The 22,941-nt window shown below is 61.1% G+C and overlaps 1 protein-coding gene across 2 annotated transcripts; it reads left to right on the top strand.

The window, feature by feature from the left end:
- The first annotated feature begins 3,700 nt into the window (after nt 1–3,700).
- Nucleotides 3,701–22,226, top strand: USP31 (ubiquitin specific peptidase 31). 2 transcript variants are annotated; one of them, XM_044452588.1, is made up of 16 exons: nt 3,701–3,834; nt 4,130–4,218; nt 4,787–4,879; nt 5,642–5,777; nt 6,809–6,953; nt 7,306–7,480; nt 9,983–10,094; nt 10,464–10,558; nt 11,023–11,100; nt 11,380–11,509; nt 11,837–11,956; nt 12,245–12,470; nt 12,717–12,875; nt 14,553–14,705; nt 16,673–18,656; nt 22,150–22,226. In XM_044452588.1, exons 1-15 carry the CDS (start codon nt 3,805–3,807, stop codon nt 18,220–18,222), a joined length of 3,291 nt encoding a protein of 1,096 aa, XP_044308523.1. In that variant the 5' UTR covers nt 3,701–3,804; the 3' UTR covers nt 18,223–18,656; nt 22,150–22,226. The 2 variants fall into 2 exon arrangements, with proteins under 2 accessions (XP_044308523.1, XP_044308522.1); XM_044452587.1 differs by having other exon boundaries at nt 16,673–19,848.
- Nucleotides 22,227–22,941: the final 715 nt, after the last annotated feature.

Genomic DNA, 22,941 nt, shown 5'->3' with positions numbered 1-22,941 from the left:
CGTCCTATGAAGCAATGGAATTGTCCAATAAATGGTGGTTGACGATGCTCCCTGGGTGGTTCGCAACAACCAGCTTCCACACTGACTTATTTCCCTCAGCATTCAGGGCCTGACTCTTGTTTTTATTCATAGTCCATTTTAGGCTCTCCTATTTGCACATTCCCCCAACGTGAGTGGAGCTGCCTGCACTGGTGTTTGTAATGGGAAAAACAGGGGTCCAACTCTGAGGCTGTTCCTGCTGGAAAGTTCTTAACATTACGCTTCATGGCGCCAGGGACCATCACAGAATCTAGCCTAGTGGTTTTCAGCCACTGGTCTGGGGACTGGTGCTGGTCTGTGGGAGATTTCCTGCTGGTCAGAGGGGCCGCATCTTGCTCCCCACGGACCAGTCTGGGGGCTGGCTGAGCATCACCACCTCTTCCTTGGTTGGCATCTTGATCACAGGGGGCACACTGGGGGGCGGCGGCAGGGGAGAGAGGGCTCAATATTTTGTTCTTTTGTTGGCATTTTCTGTTGCTTGGTTTCTGGTTGTATTGAAGAATTTTCATAAAATTAAAGGTATTTAATCGTAAGCATGCTAAGCCCATACTGACAGTCTCATCAAAATGAGGCATCAGACATGGGCATTAAGTTCAACTTCCATTTCATGAAAACAGCTTCATCCGGTCTTTTGGGCTCAGAGTTTGTGTTTCTCTGGCAAAGGTCTTGTGTGCAAAGACAGAGAGGAGATGCTTTGTGCTGGTAGAGTGGATTGGAAATTATGAAAATTGTGAAACGTGGATTGAAAATTATGCTTGCCACATTCTGAAACTTCGGAATTGGATGCATTAAAGCCAGTATGCCTTAGAAAATACGGTGGAGCTCTTAAGCATGGGTCCTCAAACTCCGGCCCGGGGGCCAGATCCGGCCCCCCATGCCCATTTGGACCTGCTGTGCACACACCTGCACCCACGCGCGTGCAGCTGCCGCCCACCTCAGCCCACTTGCGGGGAGGCAGGGCTTTGCTCACACGGAGAAAATGATCTCCAAGCGAGCTGCCTCGCGGCTTGCCAGCCCTGCCTCTGCCTGCACGCACGCCCCTGCACTGGCCCCTGCGCACCGCTGGCACCCCCTTTCCAGCCTGCGTCCAGCACTGGCCCCCTGGTGAAAACGTTTGCGGAGCCCTGGTCTTATGGATGCTCCAGCGGTGAGGCAGAGAGCGAGGGAACCCTGCTTTGCCTTGTCTCGGGCTTGTGTGTTGTTACCCACTGCTGGATAGTTTGGCCGAAAGTGGGTCAGCGGGCTGAGCTGTGGAGTGGTTTTAATCTTGGCAGCTGTTGATGTTTATCTCCAGGGGTTTATAAATATGATTGCCACAGGCGACCAGTCATTGAATTCTAGAAACTCATAGTAAATAGTGGGATCACAATGGCTGTAAAATCCAGCTCACAGCACAAAACGGGTGGACAGTGTGCAGCTCCCAAGGAGGCACGGAGCGCATTGCCAGGTGCAGCCGTGGGCCGGCTCCTCTGGCCACAGGCCTGCGTTGTGCTGCCCTTTCTTCTGGAGAAGCACGTGACCCCCAGGCCCCCAGCAGTGCCCCTTGCGGACCAACTTGTCAGAAGGGGGGGGGTTCCAGGACATGCAAATGCTAGGAAACCACTCACTGGTGGGTGGGCGAGGGAGAAGGAGTGGGACCAGAGGAAGGGCAAGCGGCCCCCTGGGGAGCACCACACGGGGATCCAAGGCAGGCCAGAGAAGGGGTGATGGGCCAGAGGGGTGGGCTTGTCGGGTGGGCTTCAGCTTCAGCCTGCGGGGCACCATGGCAACCGCCGCCTGTAGTTGTGTTTGCTCAGCTCATGCTGGGCTGAGCTGTTGTCTGGTGGACCTGAAAGATCATGGAGTTCCCCATGTGCCAGGCACGGACCTGCATTTTTGAAGAGGGTCTGGAAGGGCTTTCCAGCCAGGACGGTGCACGGGGACATGGGCACTCTAGACCTGCGCCCTTTCCTGCCTAACAGAAATGTTTGCCTCCTTTTCGCTCTCCCTTTCAAAATGGCTCTAAGCTGGACAGCTCAGGCAGAGCGGCAACCTGGCTCATTCCCACGCACGGACGGTTGCGGCTCTCTAGTGCAAATCAAGGGGCCCCTTGGGACGTGTGACCAGCCCTCTTCCAAACCCCCTGGGATCCTGAGGGCGGCGCTGAGGAGGTGAAATCAATCAATCAATCAATCAATCAGGCTTGCTGAGAAGCCGCAGCTGGTAGCGCCCTCCTGTGGCTCCTGCTGGTGGGCGCTACCGCTGCTCCCTGAGGCGGGCAGGCCCGGCTCCAGCTCTTTTCCTTTCGCAGGCCAGCTCCAGTCACTGTTACGGGCACGCGCAGAAGCCCTCCCCTCCTGCACGGCCTGTAACAGGACGGAGAAGCTGCTGCCCCGTCCTGCCAGATGCGACGTGTGTTTCACAAGCAGCCCGCGGGGGGGGGGGGGTGTTGCCGTTGAACAGGTGAAGGCGGCCCTCTGGGGCTTCACTGGAAGTCTTTCGATATGCTCAGGTGGCCCTCGGTGTGTTGCGGGAGGCAGGTGTGCCTGGGGAGACGGATCCTCTTAGCCCCTGTCAGCAGAAACACTGAAGCGCAGTGAGCCAGAAGGGGCAGCCCAGGCCACCTGCTCTGGCCCTGGCTTAGTTGGCTCTGCTCAGGCAGCCCCGACATGTGGCTCTCTGGCCCTTCCTTGAGCACCCTCGCCAACGGCTCCCCACCTTCTGTGAAGGCCCAGCCTGGCTCAGGCTTGGTTCTGGGCCAGAGGCCACTTGTGCTGCCACGGCAGTGAGTGGGGGCTGGGTGGGGGCGATGCCCTTTTCATTCGGCTGGACCAGGGGGGCTTTTGGTGCAACTGATCTTGCTCCCCTTCTGAGGCACACTTGTGCGGGTGCGAGAAGGGACTTTTTCAGTGGCTCCAGAATTGTTGCTGAGGAAGGTTGGGTCAGCGTCAGCCCTTTCTCTGCTGTCCGTCTGGCAGAAAAAGATATTTATTCCAGTGGCATATTAGCTGATTTCTTGCTGACGAGGGTTGTGTTGTTTTGGGTTCCGTTTGTCTCTTCGTAGTCATGCGCTTGGCACACTTGTTCTCAGAATCCGTTTAATCAAGCTTTTGCCTGAATATTTGGTTCTGTTACCACTTGTGTCTTGAGCACCACTTGCTGAAATGAAATCCGTAGATAGCAACACATGTTGTAAGGGAACGAAAAGGAGCGCAGTCGCTGGTGTTTTGACTTCTGTGCAGAGACCAGCCCGTGTGTGCTTGCCAGGCCATGCGGCAGGTCCGCGCCTGCCCAGCCGTTATTGCGGAGCAAAGCATGCTGGGCTGGGAGCTCTCCCAGAGAGGCGGAGGCTGCGTTCCTGGCCTGGGGAGTTTGGAGGCGTGCTGTGTGGGGCAGCCCTCCCCGCAACCGGCTCGTCGGGGGTTGGTGGGCTGTGGGCGGCTCCTCCTCCGGCCTGGCCAGCTCGATGAGGGGAAGCTGCCTGGGCACGGTGCTCCCAGTGGGGCCCGTGTCTGCCCAGCTGGTGTTCAGTGCTTCCTGTGGGTGCCGGCCAGCAGCGGGGGCCACCCCCTGCGTGGCCAGGGCAGCCCTGGCCACCAACCCCAGAGAGGCGGGCTGGCAGGAGGCGCAGGGTCTCCCAGCCCGTGGCCCCCGCTCAGACCCCGCCGCTTTCCGCAGAGCATCGTTTCCAAGAACGCCACGCAGTACCGCGGCAGCTCACAGCACGACGCCCAGGAGTTCCTGCTCTGGCTGCTGGACCGCGTCCACGAGGACCTGCACAACAGCATGAAGAACAACGGCCGGCCCTTGCTGAAGGTATGCGCGGCCCCCTGCCCGGGGGGCGCCCTGCCCGCGTCGGGCACGGTGCGTGGCAGCTGCCAAGGTGGCGCAGCGCTCCCCAGGGTGGCGCCCGCACGGGCACGGGGTTGCGGCAAGCTGCGAGGCCAGGGCACCCTCGGGGGGTGGCACTTGGCATGCCGTGGGGGGAGCGGGCCGGAGGCAGCCCGGGCCCTGGCAGCCGTGCTTCGTGCTTCCCCTCTGCGGGCGTGGGCTCGGCCCTCCTCTTGGGCACACACCGAGCACCACCCTCTGACGTGCCAGTCTCTTTCAGCCGCCGCTGGAGGAGGATGTCTTGCTCGATGGGTCGGCGTTTTCGATAAACAGCACTTTTGTCCAGGAGCTCTTTCAGGCCCAGTACAGGTACCGCGTTCCTTGGCCACAGCGGTTTTGCCTGACCCTGGTGACACGCCACGGGGGGGCTGCTAGCACAATGGGAGGCGGTCTCCTGGGGGCTTCCTCCTCCTCCTGGGGGGCACGTCTACTTTGGCTCTTGGCTCACCCCTCTGCCTGGGCCTTGTGAGTTGGGAAATCGGGCCGCGGGCTGTTCTCCAGAGTGGCCTCGAGGCCTGGCTTGTGCAGCAGCGGGTGGGGCGGTGAACCGTTTCTCAGGTGTACCATTTCAGAATGCACCTGGAATCCCCACAGTTAAATGCCACTCCATAGAAAACAAAATCCTCCGCACACTAAAGCCAGGTGTGAGGTTAGACCCTGGACAGCTTCATGGGCCTGTTTGGAGGGTGCCGTCTGTCGCCTGGCTGCTGGGTTCGTGAAGAGTGCGCTTGGATCTTGTGCTCTGTGGGAGGGGAGCGGGTGGCAGAGTGAAGAGGCTGCCCTAATGACGAGGTCATGGGGCCTCGGCCCTTTGTGGGGAAGGCCCTGCAGGCGCCGTCCCAGCCCAGCGAGTCGTGCGTGCGTGTGTGTTTGGCAGGTCCTCCCTGACGTGTCCTCATTGCCAGAAGCAGAGCAACACCTTTGATCCGTTCCTGTGCATCTCGCTGCCGATCCCCCTGCCTCACACACGGTACGTGTGCGCACATGTGTGTGCCCTGGGGCGAAAGAGGCCGCTGTGCCAGTGTCCACCTGTGTCTTCACGAACTCATGAAGACGAAGCCTGTAACGCCTGCCTGGACTGGAGGGCGGGGCGGGGCGGGCGCCTTCTGCCCCAGCAACCTCCTTTGGCTTGCAGAGGGGAGCCTGACCGGGGGGGGGGGCGTTCTGCCAGACTCAGGAAGCCCCCCCTTTTTCGGCGGAGCCTGAGGAAGGCCAAAGAAAGAGGGTTGCTTAGTAGGGTTTCTGCTGGTGGCGCTGCCTGAGGACTGGGGTCTCACGTGGGCTCAAGGGAACGTGCGTGTCAGTTGCGAGCACCGTTGCTGGGCCCAGGGCAGCAGCCTGTGGCCCCGCCAGGGCCGGCACGGCTCTGTGCCATGAGGGTGGCGGGAGAGGAGGGGGAGCCTGCGCAACGACCGCCTTCTGTGCTCCCGCCTAGTCAGGCTGAATCTGGAACAGGCGGCGGCTTGTCTGGATGGAGCCCGAGGGGCTTGCGGCCTTCCCGTGGGCGGATTCTGGGGAAAGGAGGTTCTCACTGCAGAGGTGGGGAAGGAGCACAGGCGCCGGCCAGGCCCTGGGGAGTTCCGCCCTTGCGCCGAGCACACAGTCTGTCCTCAGCCCCCGGCGGGGACCGACAGCTGAGCCGGCCCTGCACTGGTGGCGCTGGCATGCGCCGGGCTGGTTCTCCACCAAGGGGGCGGGGCCTGCTGGCAACAGCGCACTTGTCCCTCCGCAGGCCGCTGTACGTCACGGTGGTGTACCGAGGGAAGTGCTCGCACTGCATGCGCATTGGGGTGGCCGTGCCTCTGTCGGGAACCGTGGCCAGGCTGAGAGAGGCCGTGGCCCGGGAAACAAAAATTCCTACAAAACAGGTAAGCAGATCCTGCTTCTCACAGCCAAGCTGCGCCTGCCCTGCCACACTGTCTGGCGGCCACGCAAGCAAGGGAACGTAGGGCTGCATGGCCTGGGAAAGGCAGCTGATGTGCGTGGAGACCGCTGGGGCGGGGGCGGGGGGCGGGGGAGTGCCTGCTGGGGCAGCCCCCTCTTCCCCACCTCCTCGGACAGAGCCCGTTGCGAGGCTTCTTGGAACCTAATTTTCCGGGAGAGCCTGTCCTTTCCATGGGGAGGTCTCCACATCTAAGCCTGTGGCAGCTCTGACAAAGGCAAACTTCATGCCAGAGACTATGAGGAAGGAGAGGAGAGGAAACGGCCAACATCTTAATGTTCATAAGGAAATCTGCAGGGTGACCGTACTGTGGTCACTGCATCTCAAGGCCAGATTTTATAGAGCTAAAGGGGGCAGCCAAGGTGATCAAGGGGGCAAAGCGACTTCCTGCAAGGAAGGGTTGCAGCATTTGGAGCGGCTTCTTTTAGAAAAACGCAAGCACGGAGGGCCGTGAAAGAGGAGTGCAGCATCGTGCAGGGTGATGGAGGATGTGGGCTGGAGAACATTCTTGCTCCCTGGCTCTCTCCCACCGCACTGGGGGCCTGGGCGGGTCTCCTGAGCCGACCGGCAGAGACCCCGGAGAGAGCAACCGAGGCTGGCCTCCCTGCCTCCAGCTTTCTGCTGGGCTGGGGCTGGTGAGTTCGTGACTGCAGGCGCCCCAGGGGGGCAAGCTGAGCCCACCGGGAGGCCCTGCTGGCCCAAAGAACAGGCAGCAAAGCCAGACGGCAGAGGGCTCTGCAGAGAGAGGGCCAAATCCGAGCTGCTGAGCAGGGCCCCCGCCACAGGTGGGGTGTGTGGGAGCCAGGCCTGACCGTTGCCTCTCCCAGCTTCTCCCTGCTGTCCTGGCCCTTTGCCCCGGGGCTGGTGGGGCTGCATGTGACCAAGGTGTGGCCTGCGCCGGGCCGGCCGGGCCGGCATGAGGCTGTGTGGGCGCCGTGACACTCCGGCCTTCCTCAGATTGTGCTCACAGAGATGTACTATGACGGGTTCCACCGCTCTTTCTCTGACTTGGATGACCTCGACACAGTGCAAGAGAGTGACTCCATCTTTGCCTTCGAGACGCCGGACGTCTTCTGGCCTGAGGGGAGCTTGAGCCAGCGGGGTGAGTTGGGTGGACCTGATTTCGGTGGTCTGGGGCAGCGTGTCCTGTTGTGCCAGCTTTTCTTCCTCTGCCTCCAGCCTTCTCTTTCCCAGGGCCCAGCTGGCGGGGGTGGGGGGCAGGAAAAGGGGAAGAATCGTGTGGCTTTCTGCGCTTTCCTCCCCTGGCCACCCCTCTCCCAGGGTTACTCGGTCCCTTTCTGCCCAGCATATAGCAGAAACCCACCCCCAAAGACCTATTTTGGCGCCTGCTGAGCTGGTGGGACTGCCTCTCTCGGGGGCCGGGTGGGCTGCATCAGCGTGCTGCTTCGGGGGTCTTTGGAAGGAGTGGCAATGAGGGTATTTTCCCGTTTTAGGGGTCCTGGCAAATGCTAATCTGAATCAGTTGAAGTATGGGGTCGACCCCCACAGGGCGCCTCCTCACCCCCCGGGGAGGCTGGAGAGCGCCACCTGCAGGGCAGCGGCAGGAGCGGGCGACAAGATCGTGGTGCTGGTGTGCAACCGAGCCTGCACGGGGCAGCAGGGCAAGAGGTGAGCATGGCTGGGGGCCTCCCTCTGTGCTTGGGAGCCCTTCAGCGGCGCCATTCTGGCAACGGAACGGACAGGCCCGAATATTGCTTTTGGATGCTGCACTGAGTCCTTTTATGCTTGTTCTCCTTTTGCTTTAAAACAGTAAGAACAGCAGAAGACATCCTGGGGTTATTCAGGTGAAGTAGCCTTAACTGATGAGCCACCGAATTAGGGATACACTCAGAAACATCTTTGCAGATGACAAGCCCGAGCCGCATCCATGGCTTGTACGCTTCAAGTGGCCGTGGCTGAGCCCTGTACTTCTGGGGATCAAAATCTGAATTCTGCTGGCTTGGCTACGAGTCGAGCCTGGCATTCCACCCAGGCCCCTTCCTGGTTCTGGGCTCAGTCTGAGGCAGAGTTGCTGGCTTCCTCGCTTCCAGCGTCTTGTTGATGTCTCCCATGCTTCTGCATTGGCCCTTGAGGCTGCCCTGGCCAGAAAATAGGCTTCTCCTGCAGGGCAGGGCAGGGCAGGGCAGGGGCAGCTTCCGCTGCAGTTGCAAGGCACTGTGGGAGGGGTTTGGGAACACATGGGTGGGCGGGAGGAATCCTGTATCATGCTTGGACTTGGTTTAAGTGAAATAAGTCAGGCTGCCTTTCAATTTGGAGTACGTGTGTAAGAGAGACAGAGTCTGGCTTATCCTGGATCTATTTCCAATCTTCTGTGGAGGAGGGAAGGGGAATGAGCTGCCTTATCCAAGGAGCATAGCTGTGGGGTCTCATTCATAAAGATTTTTGGAACTAACTTGGAGGAGGGAGTAGCAAGGATGCTGTCAGATCTGCAGATGACTCAAACTTGGGTGGGACACTAATCCAGTGGAAGACAGAAGCAGGTTTTCAAGCCATCTTCACAGGCTGGAGCCACTAAGGAGTGCAGCAGCGATAAATGCAAAGGCCTGCACTTAGGGACAAAGATAATAAAAGGCACGTTTCTAGGATAAGGAAGATCCTTAAGGAAAAGGGTCCAGGTGCCCTGTTTGATGACAAGCTAATTGAGCCGGTCGGGTGATGCAGCTGCCGAAAAGGCTAACGCAGTCTTAGGCTGCGTCAGCAGGAGAACGGTGGTGCTGGAGAAGGGGTGGTTCTGCACTGCCAGGCTGCATCCGGAATATTGGATCCAGTGCTGGGCCCCCATTGGCGGCCTGGTCAGGGAGCCTTCGGGTGGATGTGGTTGGGGCCGCTCCTGCCCTGCAGGGTAATTGCACCGTATAGGCCTTGTCTGCAAGCAGGAAAAAGGCAATTTAACGGGACAGAATTAACCAACCCGCCAAGATGCGGCTCCCAGAAGTAAATCATTAACACAGAAAAGCACCTGCCTTTCCACAAAAAAACTCGGAGCTGGCCGTGTGCATCTCCCTGGGAAAGAAGTCCTAAGGGGAGGCCAGGCTGCGGCCAGAATGACGCCCCCAGACGGCCGGCCCAGGCCCACAAGCAGCGGGACAGATGCTGTGCGGAGGGGCCCTGGCCTGGGCTCCTGGGCACTGTCAGGTCCAAGCACAGTGCTTTGCTCTGGGGCCCACGGCAAGCGGGTGGCTCCCCTGGGGCCCTGGCTCTTACAGCCCTTCCGCAGGTGGGGCCATGGGGCAGTGAGGGGGCTGAGACATGCTGGGCCGGCCAGGCCCTCCTCTCCAGGGAAGGCCACCCGGGGGGGGCGGGGCGGGGCGGGGGCGCTTGGCTGCTGTGCAGATGTGCAGAAGTCCGGCTGGAGGGGCGGCAGCAAGTGCTGCTGTGCGCTGGGAGTAGCCTGTTCCGACAAAGGCACACGTGTGCGGAAGACTCGGCGGCACAGCTAGGCACCCTCGCCAGGCAGCATTCAGAGCAGTAATGAATGCTCCCAGGAAGCAAATGTTTGTATGTACACATGGATACTTTATGAAGACAGCACTCTTTGGATGTGTCGAATTAGGGTGTTTACACTTTTCATTACCTTTATTTTTTTCTGTAAAAGTCAAACAATACAGGGATATATCTGTTGTTATGTCATGTTTTAAGATTTTGGAAGTATTCCAATAAAATTAATCTCAAAATAACTTTGATTTTATTGGAATGCAACAATTAAACCACAGGTAAATGCCTGTTACTTTTTTGTTTTGTTTTTGCCAATTCAAAAACATTTAGTACAAAGAGGCATTTATATGGCATGTGAAATTATTGTGCCTTACTGTGTCATTTTGTTGGCTAAATAGATCCAAAATGCTAAGGCTGCGATCCTGTGCCTCATTTCATGGGAGTACGCAGAATTGAATCCAGTGGGCAGATGTTTATAGGACTGTGCTTTAGATGGACTCCCAGCCTGGCCCAGTCATTGGAAAACTGCTCCTTCCGACACCCCCCTTGGCAGTGCCGGCATTGCGTCAGATCTGGCTTCCTGGGCCTGGGACTCTGCAGCCCCTTTTGGTGGCTTGCGATGGACCCGGTGCCAGCAGCGTCCAGCTATGTCGCTACTCTCGTTTCCCATTCCAGACTTGGCCACCCTTTCGTGTTGCACTTAGAGAAGGCAATTCCTTGGGACCTGCTGCAGAAGGAGATCTTGGAGAAGATGAAATGTTTTCTGCGACCCACGGCCTGTGTTCAGGTAGGGGGACCTGGAGCTGCACCCCGTGGGCCCCACATGCAGGGAGCAAATCCGAAGGAGGAGCCAAGCTCACCGCAGTATAGAAGGCAAGAGAAAGCAGGGCCCCGTCACTGAAGGAGCTGCCTGCGGCCAGTGCTGCTTTTCGCAGTGGGGAGGACCAAGGGGAAGGAGGCTGCCTGGCAGATGAGGCTCTGGCTCGCACTTGCTCCTGCTGACTGCCAGGCGCTCGTGGTGGCGCCTGCGGGCGAGGCGGGAGCTGTGTCCAGCAGGGGGGCCCCCCACTGCTCCCCTCCTGCAGAGAGCGCCCCCTGCCTTTTCAGAGTGGGCTCGGTCTGACCCTGTTGACCTCTCATCTGCTATTCAACGTAGGTTTGCCCATTCAGCCTGCGAGTAGTCAGTGCGGTGGGAATAACGTACCTGTTACCTCAAGAGGAGCGGCCCCTCTGCCACTTGATGGTGGAACGGTGAGCAGGGTTTCCTTTGCCACTGGCGGGGCTGCTTGTTGGTGAGCACAGCGGGGAATGGATTCTCAGGCCTGCTGAGCGGGAGCTTGCGCCACCTGCTGGTTAGTGTGTGGCGCTTCTGCAGGGCACCCAGTGCCGGAGCTCATGGCGTGCCTCTCCAGGTTTCCAGGCACAGTGGGGCTGCTGCCGGGACCCTCCGCGGCTGGCATCTTCTTGGGAGGACAGGAGACGTGGCGGCTGCCCTGCCACGCTCCAGCTCTGCCTGGAATGCTGCCTGTCTGATGGGAGGGAATAAGGGTGGCTGCTGCTTCGAACTGGCTGCCGGTGCCTTTCGTACTTGGCCTAGGGTGGCACCGCCTGACGGGGCAAGCAAGCTTCGGGGCCCCGCTCCGTCTGGTGAGGTTCTCCCTGCAGGTTGCGCCGTGTCCAGGGTCTGTGTGGCGAGCTTGGTGTTTCCTTTGCAGAGCCCTGAAGTCATGTGGCCAAGGCGGGACCCCTCATGTGAAGCTGGTCGTCGAGTGGGACAAGGAAACCAGGGAGTAGTGAGTAACGGTCCGGCCTGAGCGTGCAGCCAGTTGTCCCGCTGTGGCCCGAGGCGCCCTTGTCCAGCCTGGCTCCCCGCCGCCCCCGTTTGATTCCTGGGCAGACGGGGTTCGCTGGAGCCATGCCTTCCCGGCTTTGACGTGGGTTGGAGGCCGGGCGATCTCCCAGGGCGTGCTCCCTCCAGCCTCCGAGGGGGCTGCCCAGCCTCACTTGCCCCGAGTGCTGCCGGGAGCCACCAGCCCTGGGGCAGGAAGTGAGTGCGCGCTTCCGTGTTGCAGCCTGTTCATCAGCGCAGAGGACGAGTACGTCCCGGACGCCGAGAGCGTCCGCCAGCAGAGGGAGCTGCACCACCAGCCTCAGTCCTGCACCCTCTCACAGTGCTTCCAGCTGTACACCAAGGAGGAGCAGGTAGGCCTGCCGGAGCTGCACGTTGGGCCTCGTGCTCCCGGGGGGCTTGGGGGCTGGCTGCTCCTCTCGGGCCTCCCAGCAGGGCAGGCCCACGCCGTCCAGGCCCACACCAGTGGGGGCTGCACAGAGGTGCCTCCCGTGTCGGCTCCTGCGTCGAGATCGTAGGAGGCGGGGGACTGGGCAGCGTGGCCTCGGGCGCGACGGAGGCGTGGCCCTGTGGGGGTGCGGCATGGCCTGGGGGGCGGGCTCGCTGTGCCGCCTCCGCGTCTTGGGGACTGGCCTCCCCTAGGCAGCATGCTGAGGGTGCTGGCCTGCCTCTGCGTGCAGCTGGCCCCGGACGACGCCTGGCGCTGCCCCCACTGCAAGCAGCTGCAGCAAGGAAGCATCACACTCGGCCTCTGGACCTTGCCTGATGTCCTCATCATCCACCTGAAGCGTTTCCGGCAGGTGGGCAGAGGGGAGGCAGGAGGGCGCGTGCTCCGGGGTCCAGCCGTGGCCAGAGGAGCATTGCGCAAGCAGCTTCCATGCCGTAGTGTTCTCCCCCAGAAAGCGGGTGGAACTTGCCCTGGTGCCGGAAGCCCCTGAGGCCCCGGGGCCGGCGGCTGCCCTCGTGCCCTGCCCAGACGGCCCAGGGCATGGCATGGGCGGGAGAGCTGGGCCGGCCTCCCAGCTGCAGGAAGCGTGCGCCGTCCGGGCGATGCCGTGGAGCCTGGGCCAGCCGCCTTCTCCCAACAGGAGGGAGACAGGAGGACAAAGCTGCAGAACATGGTCCGCTTCCCGCTGATGGGGCTGGACATGACACCACATGTCGTCAAGCGCAGCCAGAGCAGCTGGAGCCTGCCATCGCACTGGTCCCCGTGGAGGCGCCCCTACGGCCTGGGGAGGGGCCCGGAGGACTTCATCTACGACCTGTACGCCGTGTGCAACCACCACGGCACCATGCAGGGCGGGCACTACACAGGTGACTGGGCTGGGCTGCTGCTCAGCACTGCCCCATGGCCGGGGGGGGGGGGCCCTCCGAGTGCCGGGAGCCGCTGGGCGTGGGGGCCGCGGAAGCCGCAGCCGTTTCCCTCGTGGCATGGTCCTGCCTGCCGCCGCTCGGCTCTCCCGCGGCCCGGCACCCTCTCCCACTCCCTCGGGGGAGACGTGGGCACAGGGGAGCCATGGCCCCCCCTGGCTGGCCCCCGACCCAGCCACTCTCCCGCAGCCTACTGCAAGAACTCCGTCGACGGCCTCTGGTACTGCTTCGACGACAGTGACGTGCAGCAGCTGCCGGAAAACGAAGTGTGCAAGCAGACGGCGTACATCCTCTTCTATCAGAGGCGGACAGCCATCCCTGCCTGGTCAGCGAACAGCTCTGTGGCAGGTGAATGTTCCAGCACTGTGGGAATTAGAGGAGGAGGAGATGGTAGGCAGGGACCGTTTCTTCTCCCTGATCCCCCCCACCCCCTGTTGAGCTTCTCAGCTGGGACTTAAGTTGGTAAGCAAACGTCAGAGCAAGTTGGCCGGCCCATTATGTTTATCGTTTGTGAAACAGGCCCCAGTCGCGGCACCGACTTGCAGGCTCACGGTGGGTTTTCCTGCCTCTCCTTTGCCCTCAGTCCTCACTCAGATGGGTTTTGGACATGGCCAGCCACACTTTTTGACATGGACAAATGCATCGACGTTTGTTTGATCCCATCAGACAGCCCTGATTTCATGCTCCTCAGCCTATTGAGTGTGTTGCTAAGAACATCAAGGCCGGGAATTCTTAGAATGTTTTCAGTGTCAACAAATGTAAGAATGGGTGACCTGATGGACATAGTCTGGCTGGTTTTCCAAAAGGCTTTTGACAAGGTCCTTCACCAGAGATGCCAGAGCAAGTTTAGCAGCCACGCAACAAGCAGAGAGATCCGCTGGCAGACTAGTAACAGATGAAAGAGCAGCAAGCAGAGCGTGGAGATACATGGCAAGTCCTCCCATGGAGGGGCGTGAACAGCGATGCCACTTGGGGTCTGCCTTGTGACTAGTGGGGTGCTGAGCCAGGAACCCAACTTGCCTGTGCTTGCTAGGCTCCTTTCCCTCTTTGACTCTGGCCCAGGAAGCCATCCGAGCTGAGATGCAACCCATCCAGGGGACCCTGGGTCTCTTTCTGTCTTCCAGGGTATTAGCTCCCCCATCCAGTTCTGTGCCATCTGTAGATCTGGGAATCGTTTCCTCACCGAGTCATTGATGAAAATGTTGAGGAGCACTGGGCCCAGGACGGAGCTCTGTGGCACCCCACTTGTTGCCTCTCCCCAGTTGGTGAAGGTGCCGCTGATGAGCCCTCTTTGGGTCTGAACCTGGAGCCAGCTGTGGACACGCCTCCCAGTTGTTCCATTCAGCCCACCTTCAGTCAGTCTGCTAACCTGGATGAGGTGGGGCACTTTGTCAAAAGCTTTGCTGAAGCTAAGCTGAGTTGTTAGGACAAACGTGGTTCAGCAGGAGCTGTGCGAAGTGGGGCAAAAGGCAAAAGGCCTTCAGGTGTCAGCTGGGGGGATCAGAGCCCCTGGGGACCATGAAGCGCAAGGTCGGGGGCTTGGCATGGGCAGCTCACAGTGCCAGCCTGATGTGTGGCTGCCATGAAAAAAGCAAGCACCACGTTAGGTATAATCAGGGACGGAGTGGAAAATAGAACTGCCAAGGTCCCGCATCCCTTGTGCAAATCTGCAGCGGGGCCACGTGCCCAACATCAGTGCACACAGAGAGTAGGTTGGAGAAGGGGGAAGGGGCTGGCAGGGGCGGCTGAAACATGAAGGGGCCTTTAGGAGGAAAGGCTGCAGTACCTGGGCTTGTTTAGCTCAGAAAAGGTGAGTAAGGGTGGGCAGGCAGGCCCTTCTACCCACGCCTCCCTTGTGGGTCTTCTGTGGGTGGCTGGTCGTCGCCGTGTGAATGGAGAGGAGGACCAGGCGGACGCTTGGCCTGACCCAGTATGGCGCTTTTGGGCTCCGGTGCCTACGCCGCCCGGTCCGTGGCCCGGAGTGTGCCTGCCCCACCTGCCTGACCACAGCTCCTTCTCCTGCAGGTTCCACGAGCTCCTCCCTCGGGGAGCACTGGGTGAGTCGGCTGCCGGGCAGCAGGCAGCCCAGCATCGCCTCTGCGGCCTCCTCCAGGCGCACGTCACTGGCTTCTCTCTCAGAATCGGTGGAGCTGATGGGCGAAAGGAGCGAGGATGACGGTGCGTGGGGTGCCGGGGTGCCCTTGGTCTGCTCTCTGTGAATCTGCTGCATTCGGGATGAGCGGCCGGGGCGGGGCCCTCTCTTACCTGAGCAGAGGTGCTGGATGCTCCCACTCCTCCTCTGTGAGCCCTGGGGGAAATGGCTCGGCCCCCCGTTTCCTGCTTCTTCCCCTGGGGTGGGAAGGAGGGCTCTTTCAGGCCACCCTTTCCTGCTGCGTGGCTCAGGGCGGACACGTCTCGGGGCGGGCAGGAGCCGGCCGGAGAGGCGTCCCCAGCTCCAGGGATGGCTCATTCTCTGTCTTGGCCTTTGCCGCCTCTAAAGTCCCCCAACAGAGGTAGGCCCTCCCTGCTGGACTGGGCATGGTTTTTCGGGAGACTGGGAGGCCAGTGGGGAATTGCTTGCCTTCTGCGCAGGCAGCTCTCCTGTGTCTGCCAAGGAGCGCCTCGTCGCTTTTCCGAGGGCCTTGGAGCATGGAGCATGTTTGGGGCAGGCACCCCTTTAAGCATGCGTGTTTGGGCTGTTGCTGTCAACTAGGAGTTGCTGCTTGGGCATTTTCTGATTTCTTGCCTATAAAAAGCCTTGTTTGTAGCAAAGGGGAATATGACAGAGATGCATAAAATTATACAGGGTGAGGAAAAGGTGGGTGAGACTTTCTCCCATTTTCGTAATGTGGAATTCAAGGGAGCCACCCAAGGAAGTGGAATGGAGAGAATTCACTTTTGTTTTTCCCCCAATATTTTTCATATTTTATGTTGCCATTCTGCCAGAGGCTCCTGCAGAGTGCAACATTCAAAAGGAAACAGACAGCTGTACCTAAAAACTAAAATCACTAACGGGCACTTTGAAAGGCTAAATGAAAAAGATTTGCCTTGGCAGCTTTCCTGGAAGCAGAAATAGAGGGGATTGATTGCCATTCCAGTCGGAATGCATTCCACAGTTTGGGAGTGGCGGCAGAGGAGTGTGTCCGAATCCAAGCCTCCAGGGCCAAGGCATTCCACTGCCCAGCAGCTGGGTCTGGCGGGAAGGCACGGTTCCCCTGGCTGGGGGACAACAGCTGGGCCCTGGGCAGTGCGGCAGGCAAGGGGCAGGCAGGAGGACAGGCAGAGCTCGGGCCAGGGGAACTCCTCACCGGGGGGGGGGGGGGGGCGAGATGAGGCGAGGTGCCTGCAAGAAGGTCCGCTGGCCTCGTTTCCAGCAATTCTTATTTATTTTGCTTGGAAGCAGAGGCCATCTGTCGGAACTGTTCCAGGTGCAGCTTCTGAAAAGTCTTCTCATGAGGAGTCCCACTGAACCTGCAGGGGAATCTGCTGCTTCTGTTGGGAGCGTCCCCTGGGCTCAGGCACTCTGGCCCGCCCCTTCAGTCCCCGTTGTGTCTGGGCGTGGGGCGGTGGTCAGCAGGAGTTTGTGAGGGCCCAGCTGCTCCCAGCTGCTGGCTCTGGGTCTCGCTGGTGGGGAGCATCTCTGGTGGCACGTCAGAAGGACTGGGCCCGTGGGTCCTGTCCGGCAGTGGGGCGAGGTGGGGCTGGGGTCGCCCCTCTGGTGCTCCTTCCGGCCAGCACTGGGTGACTGCGATGGAGGGGTGGAGGTGGGCAGAGGGCAGGAAAGAACGGCAGAAAAGCTTCGGGGGCAGAGCCACGCCCTGATGGGAGTGGGCCCGTGGCCGGGACCGCTCTGTCTGGGGTAAGGCAGGTGAAGGGTGGCGTGGCAGCAGGTGCACGACCGGGTGCACAGGGCGAAACGGGGGCGCCGAGGCGAGTCTGCCCCGTGGGCTTCTTAAGGGCTCTGGCTGGCCAGCACGGCGCAGAAGGCTGGCGGGGAGCAACGGGGGGACTCCAGCGCGGCACCTGCTGCTCTTAGGGGGGCCGGGTTGGCTCACCGTGGGGGGCGGGGGGGGCGTGCGCCAGCTGTGCCCGCTGCGCGCGTTGGGCAAGCATGCGCCCAAGCACCCCGTGTTTCTGCTCTGCAGGAGGTTTTTCCACCCGGCCCTTCGTGAGGAGCGTCCAGCGGCAGAGCCTGTCCTCGCGATCCCCGGTGACCAGCCCATTGGCCGTGGGCGAGAATGGGATGCGCCCCTCGTGGTCGCTGTCGGCCAAGCTGCAGATCCGCTCGGGCTCGCCGTCTCGCTTTTCTGGGGACACGCCACCTTTCGGCTCAGCCGTGGCGTTGGAGCGGGTTGGGGGGCCAACCACTGGCAAGGGCTCCGCCTCCTGCTTTGGTGGCTTGAATGGGCCTCCTGGGAGCACCCTGGAACCCGGGGTCAGCCGCCACCGCCACCAGGAGCCCCTGGCCACGGGCAGGGCTCCGCTGGCCACCATGGAGGGAGCCTTCAGGGATGAGATGCTGGAGCAGAAATCCAGCTCATGCGCAGACTCCTGTGCCCAAACCAGCGGGCCGGCCGGCAGGAAGGGCCCCGCTTTGGACCCGTTTGACAACAACAATCTCATTGCTTTCGTCGATCAGAGCGACTCGGTGGAGAGCTCCCCTGTCAAGGAAGGGGGCAGCTTTGGTGGGGCAGTGGTGCCCCCAGCAAAGGGGGGCAGCTCCCCACAGAAGGCCCTCCCCCCCGAGGACACCACCCAGACGGACAGAAGCCAGAGGAAGGGGAGGGCCCTCCTGTCTAGCCAGGATTCACCGACATCCCACCCTTCTGCGTCCTCGCCCCCTCCTCCTAAGAGCTTGCCAAAGGGGTCCCGAACCCAGAACAAGCAGGATTCCGGCCGGCCAGGCAGGCGGCATGGCTCCCCCGCCTCCGGGCAGCCCCGGAAAGGGGCCGGCCTGAAGGCACTGGACGCGGCTGGCGCCCTCCCTGCCCAGCAGAAGCAGCGGCCCGTCTCCGCCGCCGCTTCGTCCACTGCAGCAAGAAGAGACTCCTTGGGGTCCACCGCACGGGGGCAAGTTCCTGCGGCCGGCAAGATGAGAACAGCCGACCGCGGCCTCAGCAGGGAGGGCTCCAAGCTGAGCCTGGGCTCTGACAAGGCGGGCCCTGGCTCTGGCTCTGGCTCGCGGACAAGCTCCCCGCGGCTGAGCCAGTCGCGGGGGGAGGGCAGGGCGCCGGAGGGCTCGCACGTGCGCAGCTCCTCCATGGCCAGCCTCCGGTCGCCCCCCACGGGCCCCCGCTCCAGCCTGAAGCGGGACAGCAAGTCTGACGACAAAGGGCTCTCTTTCTTCAAGTCCGCCCTGCGCCAGAAGGAGACACGGCGGTCGGCCGACCTGGGCAAGACCACCCTGCTGTCCAAGAAGATGGGGGGCAGCTCCTGCAAGGCAGCCGGCAAAAGCACGTCCCCGGAGAAGGGGGGCAGGAGTGGCACGCAGCTGCCCCCGGGCACCGGCCCTGCCGCGAAGGAGGCCGCCTCTCCCGCGAAGCACTCTCTGCTTGCGCACCGCAAGTCCCAGTCTTCCCAGCCGGAAGCCAGTCCCCAGGCGGCTGGCAGCGGCAGGCCGGGGGCCGGCAAGGCCCCGCGCCAGCTCCCCCCTGGCACACCCTCCTCCGCACGCGCCGCCTCCAAATCCCAGTGAGCCGCTGCAGCCGGCCAAGCCGCGCCCCCGCCCCGCTTCTGGGCCATGTGCCTGGCGCGCTTGAGGAACGCCGCTGCCCTTCGGGCGCCTGAACTCTGCCGTCAACCGAGTACCGGCAGGCTGCGGCAGTGGCGGCAGGCCGCTGGGTGGGCTGGGGGCCGCCAGAGGGCCTGCCTGCTCGCCCGCTGCCGCTCCCCAGCAGAGTCGCAGCCGTGCGGGAGCCTCGTTGGGGTGGGGCCGCTGCTCCTGGAGGGAACGACCCCGGAAGGCTGGTGTGCTGGCGTGCTGCATCCATGCCCCTGCTCGCCTTCCCTCTGCCTCGAGCAGCCCGGCTCCATGAGCTGCAGAAGAGCTGCAGAGAGGTCCCCCGCCCCCCGCCCCATCCCAGGCTTCTTAAAGGGCAATATCGCAACATTAGTGTTGTTGTCTCTCAGGTAAATGCTCGGCCGGTGTGGAGGAAACCGAGGGCTCTGGGAAGGGCCGCCCGTGCTCGCAGGGGCCATGTGCGTGTCGCTCCTCCGTTCCAGCGGACTGCTTGTTTGTGTGCTTTGAATGCCTGTCCCGCCTGGTTGCGTGTTCATGCCATATTTTCCCTGCCCTTTGGGGTCCCTGGCCAAGAGCAGGGGGGCGGTCAGCAGCTGACGAGTCTGGAGAACTGGAGGGTGTCATTCTGCCCGGGAAAGGGCGGGTGGGCAGCCGGGGCATTTTCCGCTCCGCGTGGGAGAAGGATGCCTGCCTGCCACGCAAGTGCACACGCCCCACTCTCCGCTGCGGGCCGCACCCCTGTTGCCAGGTTCCTTGCTGGGGGAGCGAGCCTCTGACCTTGGGGGGGGGGGGCTTGCTTGGTTCTGCTCTGTTGCGTGGGGCCTTCGCTCTCCTCATCCTCACCCCCTTGCAGTGTTCCTGGCCGCTCGGCTGCCTCTGCCACGGCTCCGGTTGAGCCCCGCGATGGCTCTCCTGCCCCGCTGCGCCCCTCGCCATTTCTGCTGCCCCGGAGTCCCCTGAGCAGTTGGGCCTTACAGCAGCCCCTGCTCGTTGCCTTGCGGGCCTGCTGCCTCCGCGGCCCCCCTTCTCCTTTGCCTTGCTGCCACCGGAACGGGGGTGTGTCCCGGCATCTCCGGCAAGCAGCTGCTTTGTCGTTCCAACTCTGAGCAGCAAGCGCGCTCCTTCCCTAGGCCATGTTCCCAGGCGGATGCAGGAGGACCACATTTCTCTCAGTGTCCCCGCTTTAGCATGTTTGGCAGTGGTGGCTCAGCCTCCCGCGTGGCCTGCGGCCTCTCGGCACACCGCCCTGAGCCCGCGACCAGCACCTGCTGGCTCAGCTGGAGCCACGCAGCCACGCAGCCCCTGCGGCCAAGGTACCCATGTGTGCTCCTCCAAGCCCGTGAAGCAGGGATGCATTTTCCTCTGCTGATCCCTGCATGGCGTGGAAGGTGCCGCCAGCCCCTCTGTGCTGCTCGCAGGCTGCCTGCTGTAGAAGAACATTGCTTTTCCTGCAACAAAAACGAGGCGTTTTCATGTGCCCACCCCACATGCAGCTCTTGAAACGGTGAGGACCAAAGGCGCTCTGCCCAGGGGAGGAACAGCCCGTTTTCTGGAAGCTGAGAGAGGTGTTTCTGCTGAGTGGTGTGATCTCAGCGTGTCCACTACAGTAGAGCATGAAATGCCCACTGGGCCTGGGTGCCCCCCGCAGGGCTTGGGCAGGGCGGGCAGAGCTGCTGCGCTCCGTGTGCAGCTCGTGAGCAGAGACTGAGTGGGTGGGCCTGCCAGAGTTGCCGGGCGGCCTCGCTCGGGCCCCTTGGCTGGTCATGCCATGCAAGCGCGTGTCTCCGGCTTTCACGCAGCCCACAGACCTCGTTCCACCAAGGAGGAAAAGCCCCCCCCCCACCGCATTGAGCAGATTTCGAATCCTCGGTGTGGAATCTTTAAAAAGAGGGTGGGACACGCGTCTCCCCTGGCAGGGGGGCGTGAGATAAAAAAGGAGTGTTTGACACCAGGGCAGCTGCCCGCAGATTGCTGCTGGGGGGCAGCTCAGCTCGGCCAATTTCCTGGGAAGGAAGTGGGGGAAGGGCGCCTGCCCTCTCTAACTCAGTCTCTCCATTCCAGGGATGGTGACCATAGAAACAGAGAGTGTTAGACCAGGCATCCTTCCAGCTGCAGGAGAGTTAAGCCACATTTCTTCAGGCTGTCTTTGGGGTAGGGTTAATTAGCAAGCATATTGTAAGCACAGCCTTGTACCATAGAGGCCCTGACACCTTGTCTTACTGGCTCTGGACAGGTGGGATGGGTTCTGCAACAGCCCTTCGTAACCACGGCAAGCACCTTGCTTCGGCTTTCTCTCTCAGACATTCAAGATACGGATCCATGTGATTGAAACGAACTGAACGCTTGATCCCGAATTTCCATAGCCCAGGCACATTGGGTTTAGATGCGCATTCAGTTCCGTGCTTTTCAGTTGCGGCAGAAACGTTGAGCATGGCCAGCCGTTCCCCCGCTGCCCCCACCCACACGGAAGGTGACTTGCCTGGCGCTGACCCCTCGCTCCCGTCCTCATGCATGTTCCTGGTAACTATGCAAGCAGCTCTTACAAGCTACAACAGGCTACCTTGTCGCCCGCATCTGATGTGAATGGAAACGGGGCGGGCAGTCTGTCCGCTGTCCCTTCAGCAGCCGAGGGCCTGCGTGTGCGCGCACACGTCTTTCCTTCGCGCAGTTCTTGGTTTACTTCTGGGGGTATAGAAACGACTGTGACGTACGTGGAAGAGGGCAGGCTGTGAGTCTCTTTTCTGTGCGTTTTGTGTTTCGCAGTGCTTCCGTTTCCCGCAACATGATTGGTCCCACCGCGTGTGGAAGCTGGCCGGCATCTGGCGGCCTGGAGCGGCAGCAGGTCCTGCAGCGCCTCCTTGTGCTTGCTTTCCAGCCGAGGGAGGCGGTGCTCTCCTGCCTGCCCAGCTGAAGCCCGGGAGAACTGGGAGCAGAGGAGGGAGGGTGGCGTCTTCTGGGAGTCGGGGGCCAAGCGCGCCCACCCAGGAGAGGAGCGGCCTCTCGGCTGGCTCCCAGGCAGCTCTTGCACGGGCGCATTTTCTCGGGCCTGTGCTGTGCCTTGCTGGCCGCCGTGGAAGCGCCTCGTGTCGGTTGTCCGTGTTTTGGAAAAGCCGGTCCAAATCATGTTAGTGGCAAGCCTCTCTTTGATTCTGCCTGCTACATTAGCCAGCCTTATCTGCAGAGGGAACTGAAATTTGGTTTTAATCGGTGGTGAGATGAAAGCATGAGAGAGTTTTTCCTACCGGAAAACCCCATTAGCAGTGGCAGTTGCATTTGACAGAAGCAAGGGCAAACTGGCAATCCCATCACTCCTTTCCGTGTGCGTGCGTGCCGTGCGTGTGCGCGCGCCTGCACGTCCAGCTGCTTTGCAGCCCCAACCAGCCAAGGCCCCACGCTGGGTGCTGAACTTCTCCAAGCACCCTGGGATCCCGGGTGTCCTGCTCTCTTGGAGCCTTCCACTGAAGCTGCCACATCTGTCCCCAGGGCCAGCCGTGCCCAGAGCATGCCTTTCGCACTGCTCACCAGTCGTGCCTCACCTTTGGTTAAAACTGAATATTCAGCCCTGCCCCGAAATCGGTGAGCCGCAGACCCGAGTCGCTCTTCCGCACGAGGAGGAGCTGCACGTTCGTCTCGTCAGATGCTTCCTCCCTCCCTCCCGGCTACCTTTGATCTTGCTCTCAGAATGTTGCTGTTTTTTTTAAACTACAGAATACTCTGGGTGGGGGCTGCGTCTCCTCTTGGGGTGGAACCCTTGCACCATGGAGGATTTTAACTTATTTAATGGCAAGTGCATGAGACTGTGTCGAAGCCTTTTATTTATTTGTATGCACTTTTAATATGCAGAATTTATATTTTTATGTTTTAAAAACCATTTCCTTTCAGAAAGAAGAGTTTGGATACAAGGCCTTGGATGATTAAAAGTGGAAAATGTAATAAAGTACAATACATTTATTACAAGGCCACGTGTGTGCATGCAAGTGTGAGTCTCCTCCTGGTCGCCAAGGTTCTCTCCCACCCCGCCCTCCGCACTGCCCCGAGGGCCGTCGCTCCCTTCAGGGGAGAGCGCGGGGTCTGTCTGGCTGCTCTGGGCTTGCAGCTAGTCCCCTGCAGGGCCCTCTGAGCTCTGGGAGGGACCGCTGGGAGCTTTGGCGGGCGTCCAGCCTCTGGACCAGTCTGCTGTAACTCTCCGTCCGATTCGCATCCGTGCCACCAAACTGCCAGCAAGCGCCTTTCCCGTTCCTGGGAATCCCACCCCTCTGAGAGAGCAGAGGCCATGGAGCGCAGTGGGTCCTGCTCTCCCGCCCCGCGTGGCCCTGAGGTGCAGAGAAGGCAGAGGTCGCACTCTGCTCCAGGATGCATGGGCTTGGGTGCCGCTCCAGCATGCCCCACAGTCTTGTGCCTGGACAGAAGGGTGCTGCATCAGCAGCCAATGCTGACAGCGATGCCCGCAGAATGCCGGCTTGCAAGCGGACAGTGGCAGAGGAATGGTCCAGCACGCCGGTTGAGGGTGGGCCTCATCCGTCCCAAATGTCCCTGCCTCTGCCGGAAGTGGATCGTCCCAGCCGTGGCAGCAACGACGCATGCAGAGAGTGTCCAGGAAGGAGGATGCCCCCCACCGAGCCCTCTAGGCTGAATTACATGCCAGGCTGTGCGCTGAGCTGTTGCTGCCGCTGT

This window comes from Varanus komodoensis, unplaced genomic scaffold (genome assembly GCF_004798865.1).
Source record: "Varanus komodoensis strain SLA01 unplaced genomic scaffold, ASM479886v1 scaffold73, whole genome shotgun sequence".
NCBI classification, from domain to species: Eukaryota; Metazoa; Chordata; class Lepidosauria; order Squamata; family Varanidae; genus Varanus; species Varanus komodoensis.
Note: the sequence above shows the minus strand (reverse complement) of the source record. Positions and strands in the feature narration are given on the sequence as shown.

What these genes read in the sequence shown, in the direction of transcription:
- USP31 (XM_044452588.1), top strand. Translation starts at nt 3,805, where the DNA reads ATGAAGAACAACGGCCGGCCCTTGCTGAAG. An exon ending in CTCTTTCAGGCCCAGTACAG is followed by an intron (nt 4,219 to 4,786) that starts GTACCGCGTTCC and finishes TGTGTTTGGCAG; the next exon opens with GTCCTCCCTGACGTGTCCTC. An exon ending in ATCCCCCTGCCTCACACACG is followed by an intron (nt 4,880 to 5,641) that starts GTACGTGTGCGC and finishes GTCCCTCCGCAG; the next exon opens with GCCGCTGTACGTCACGGTGG.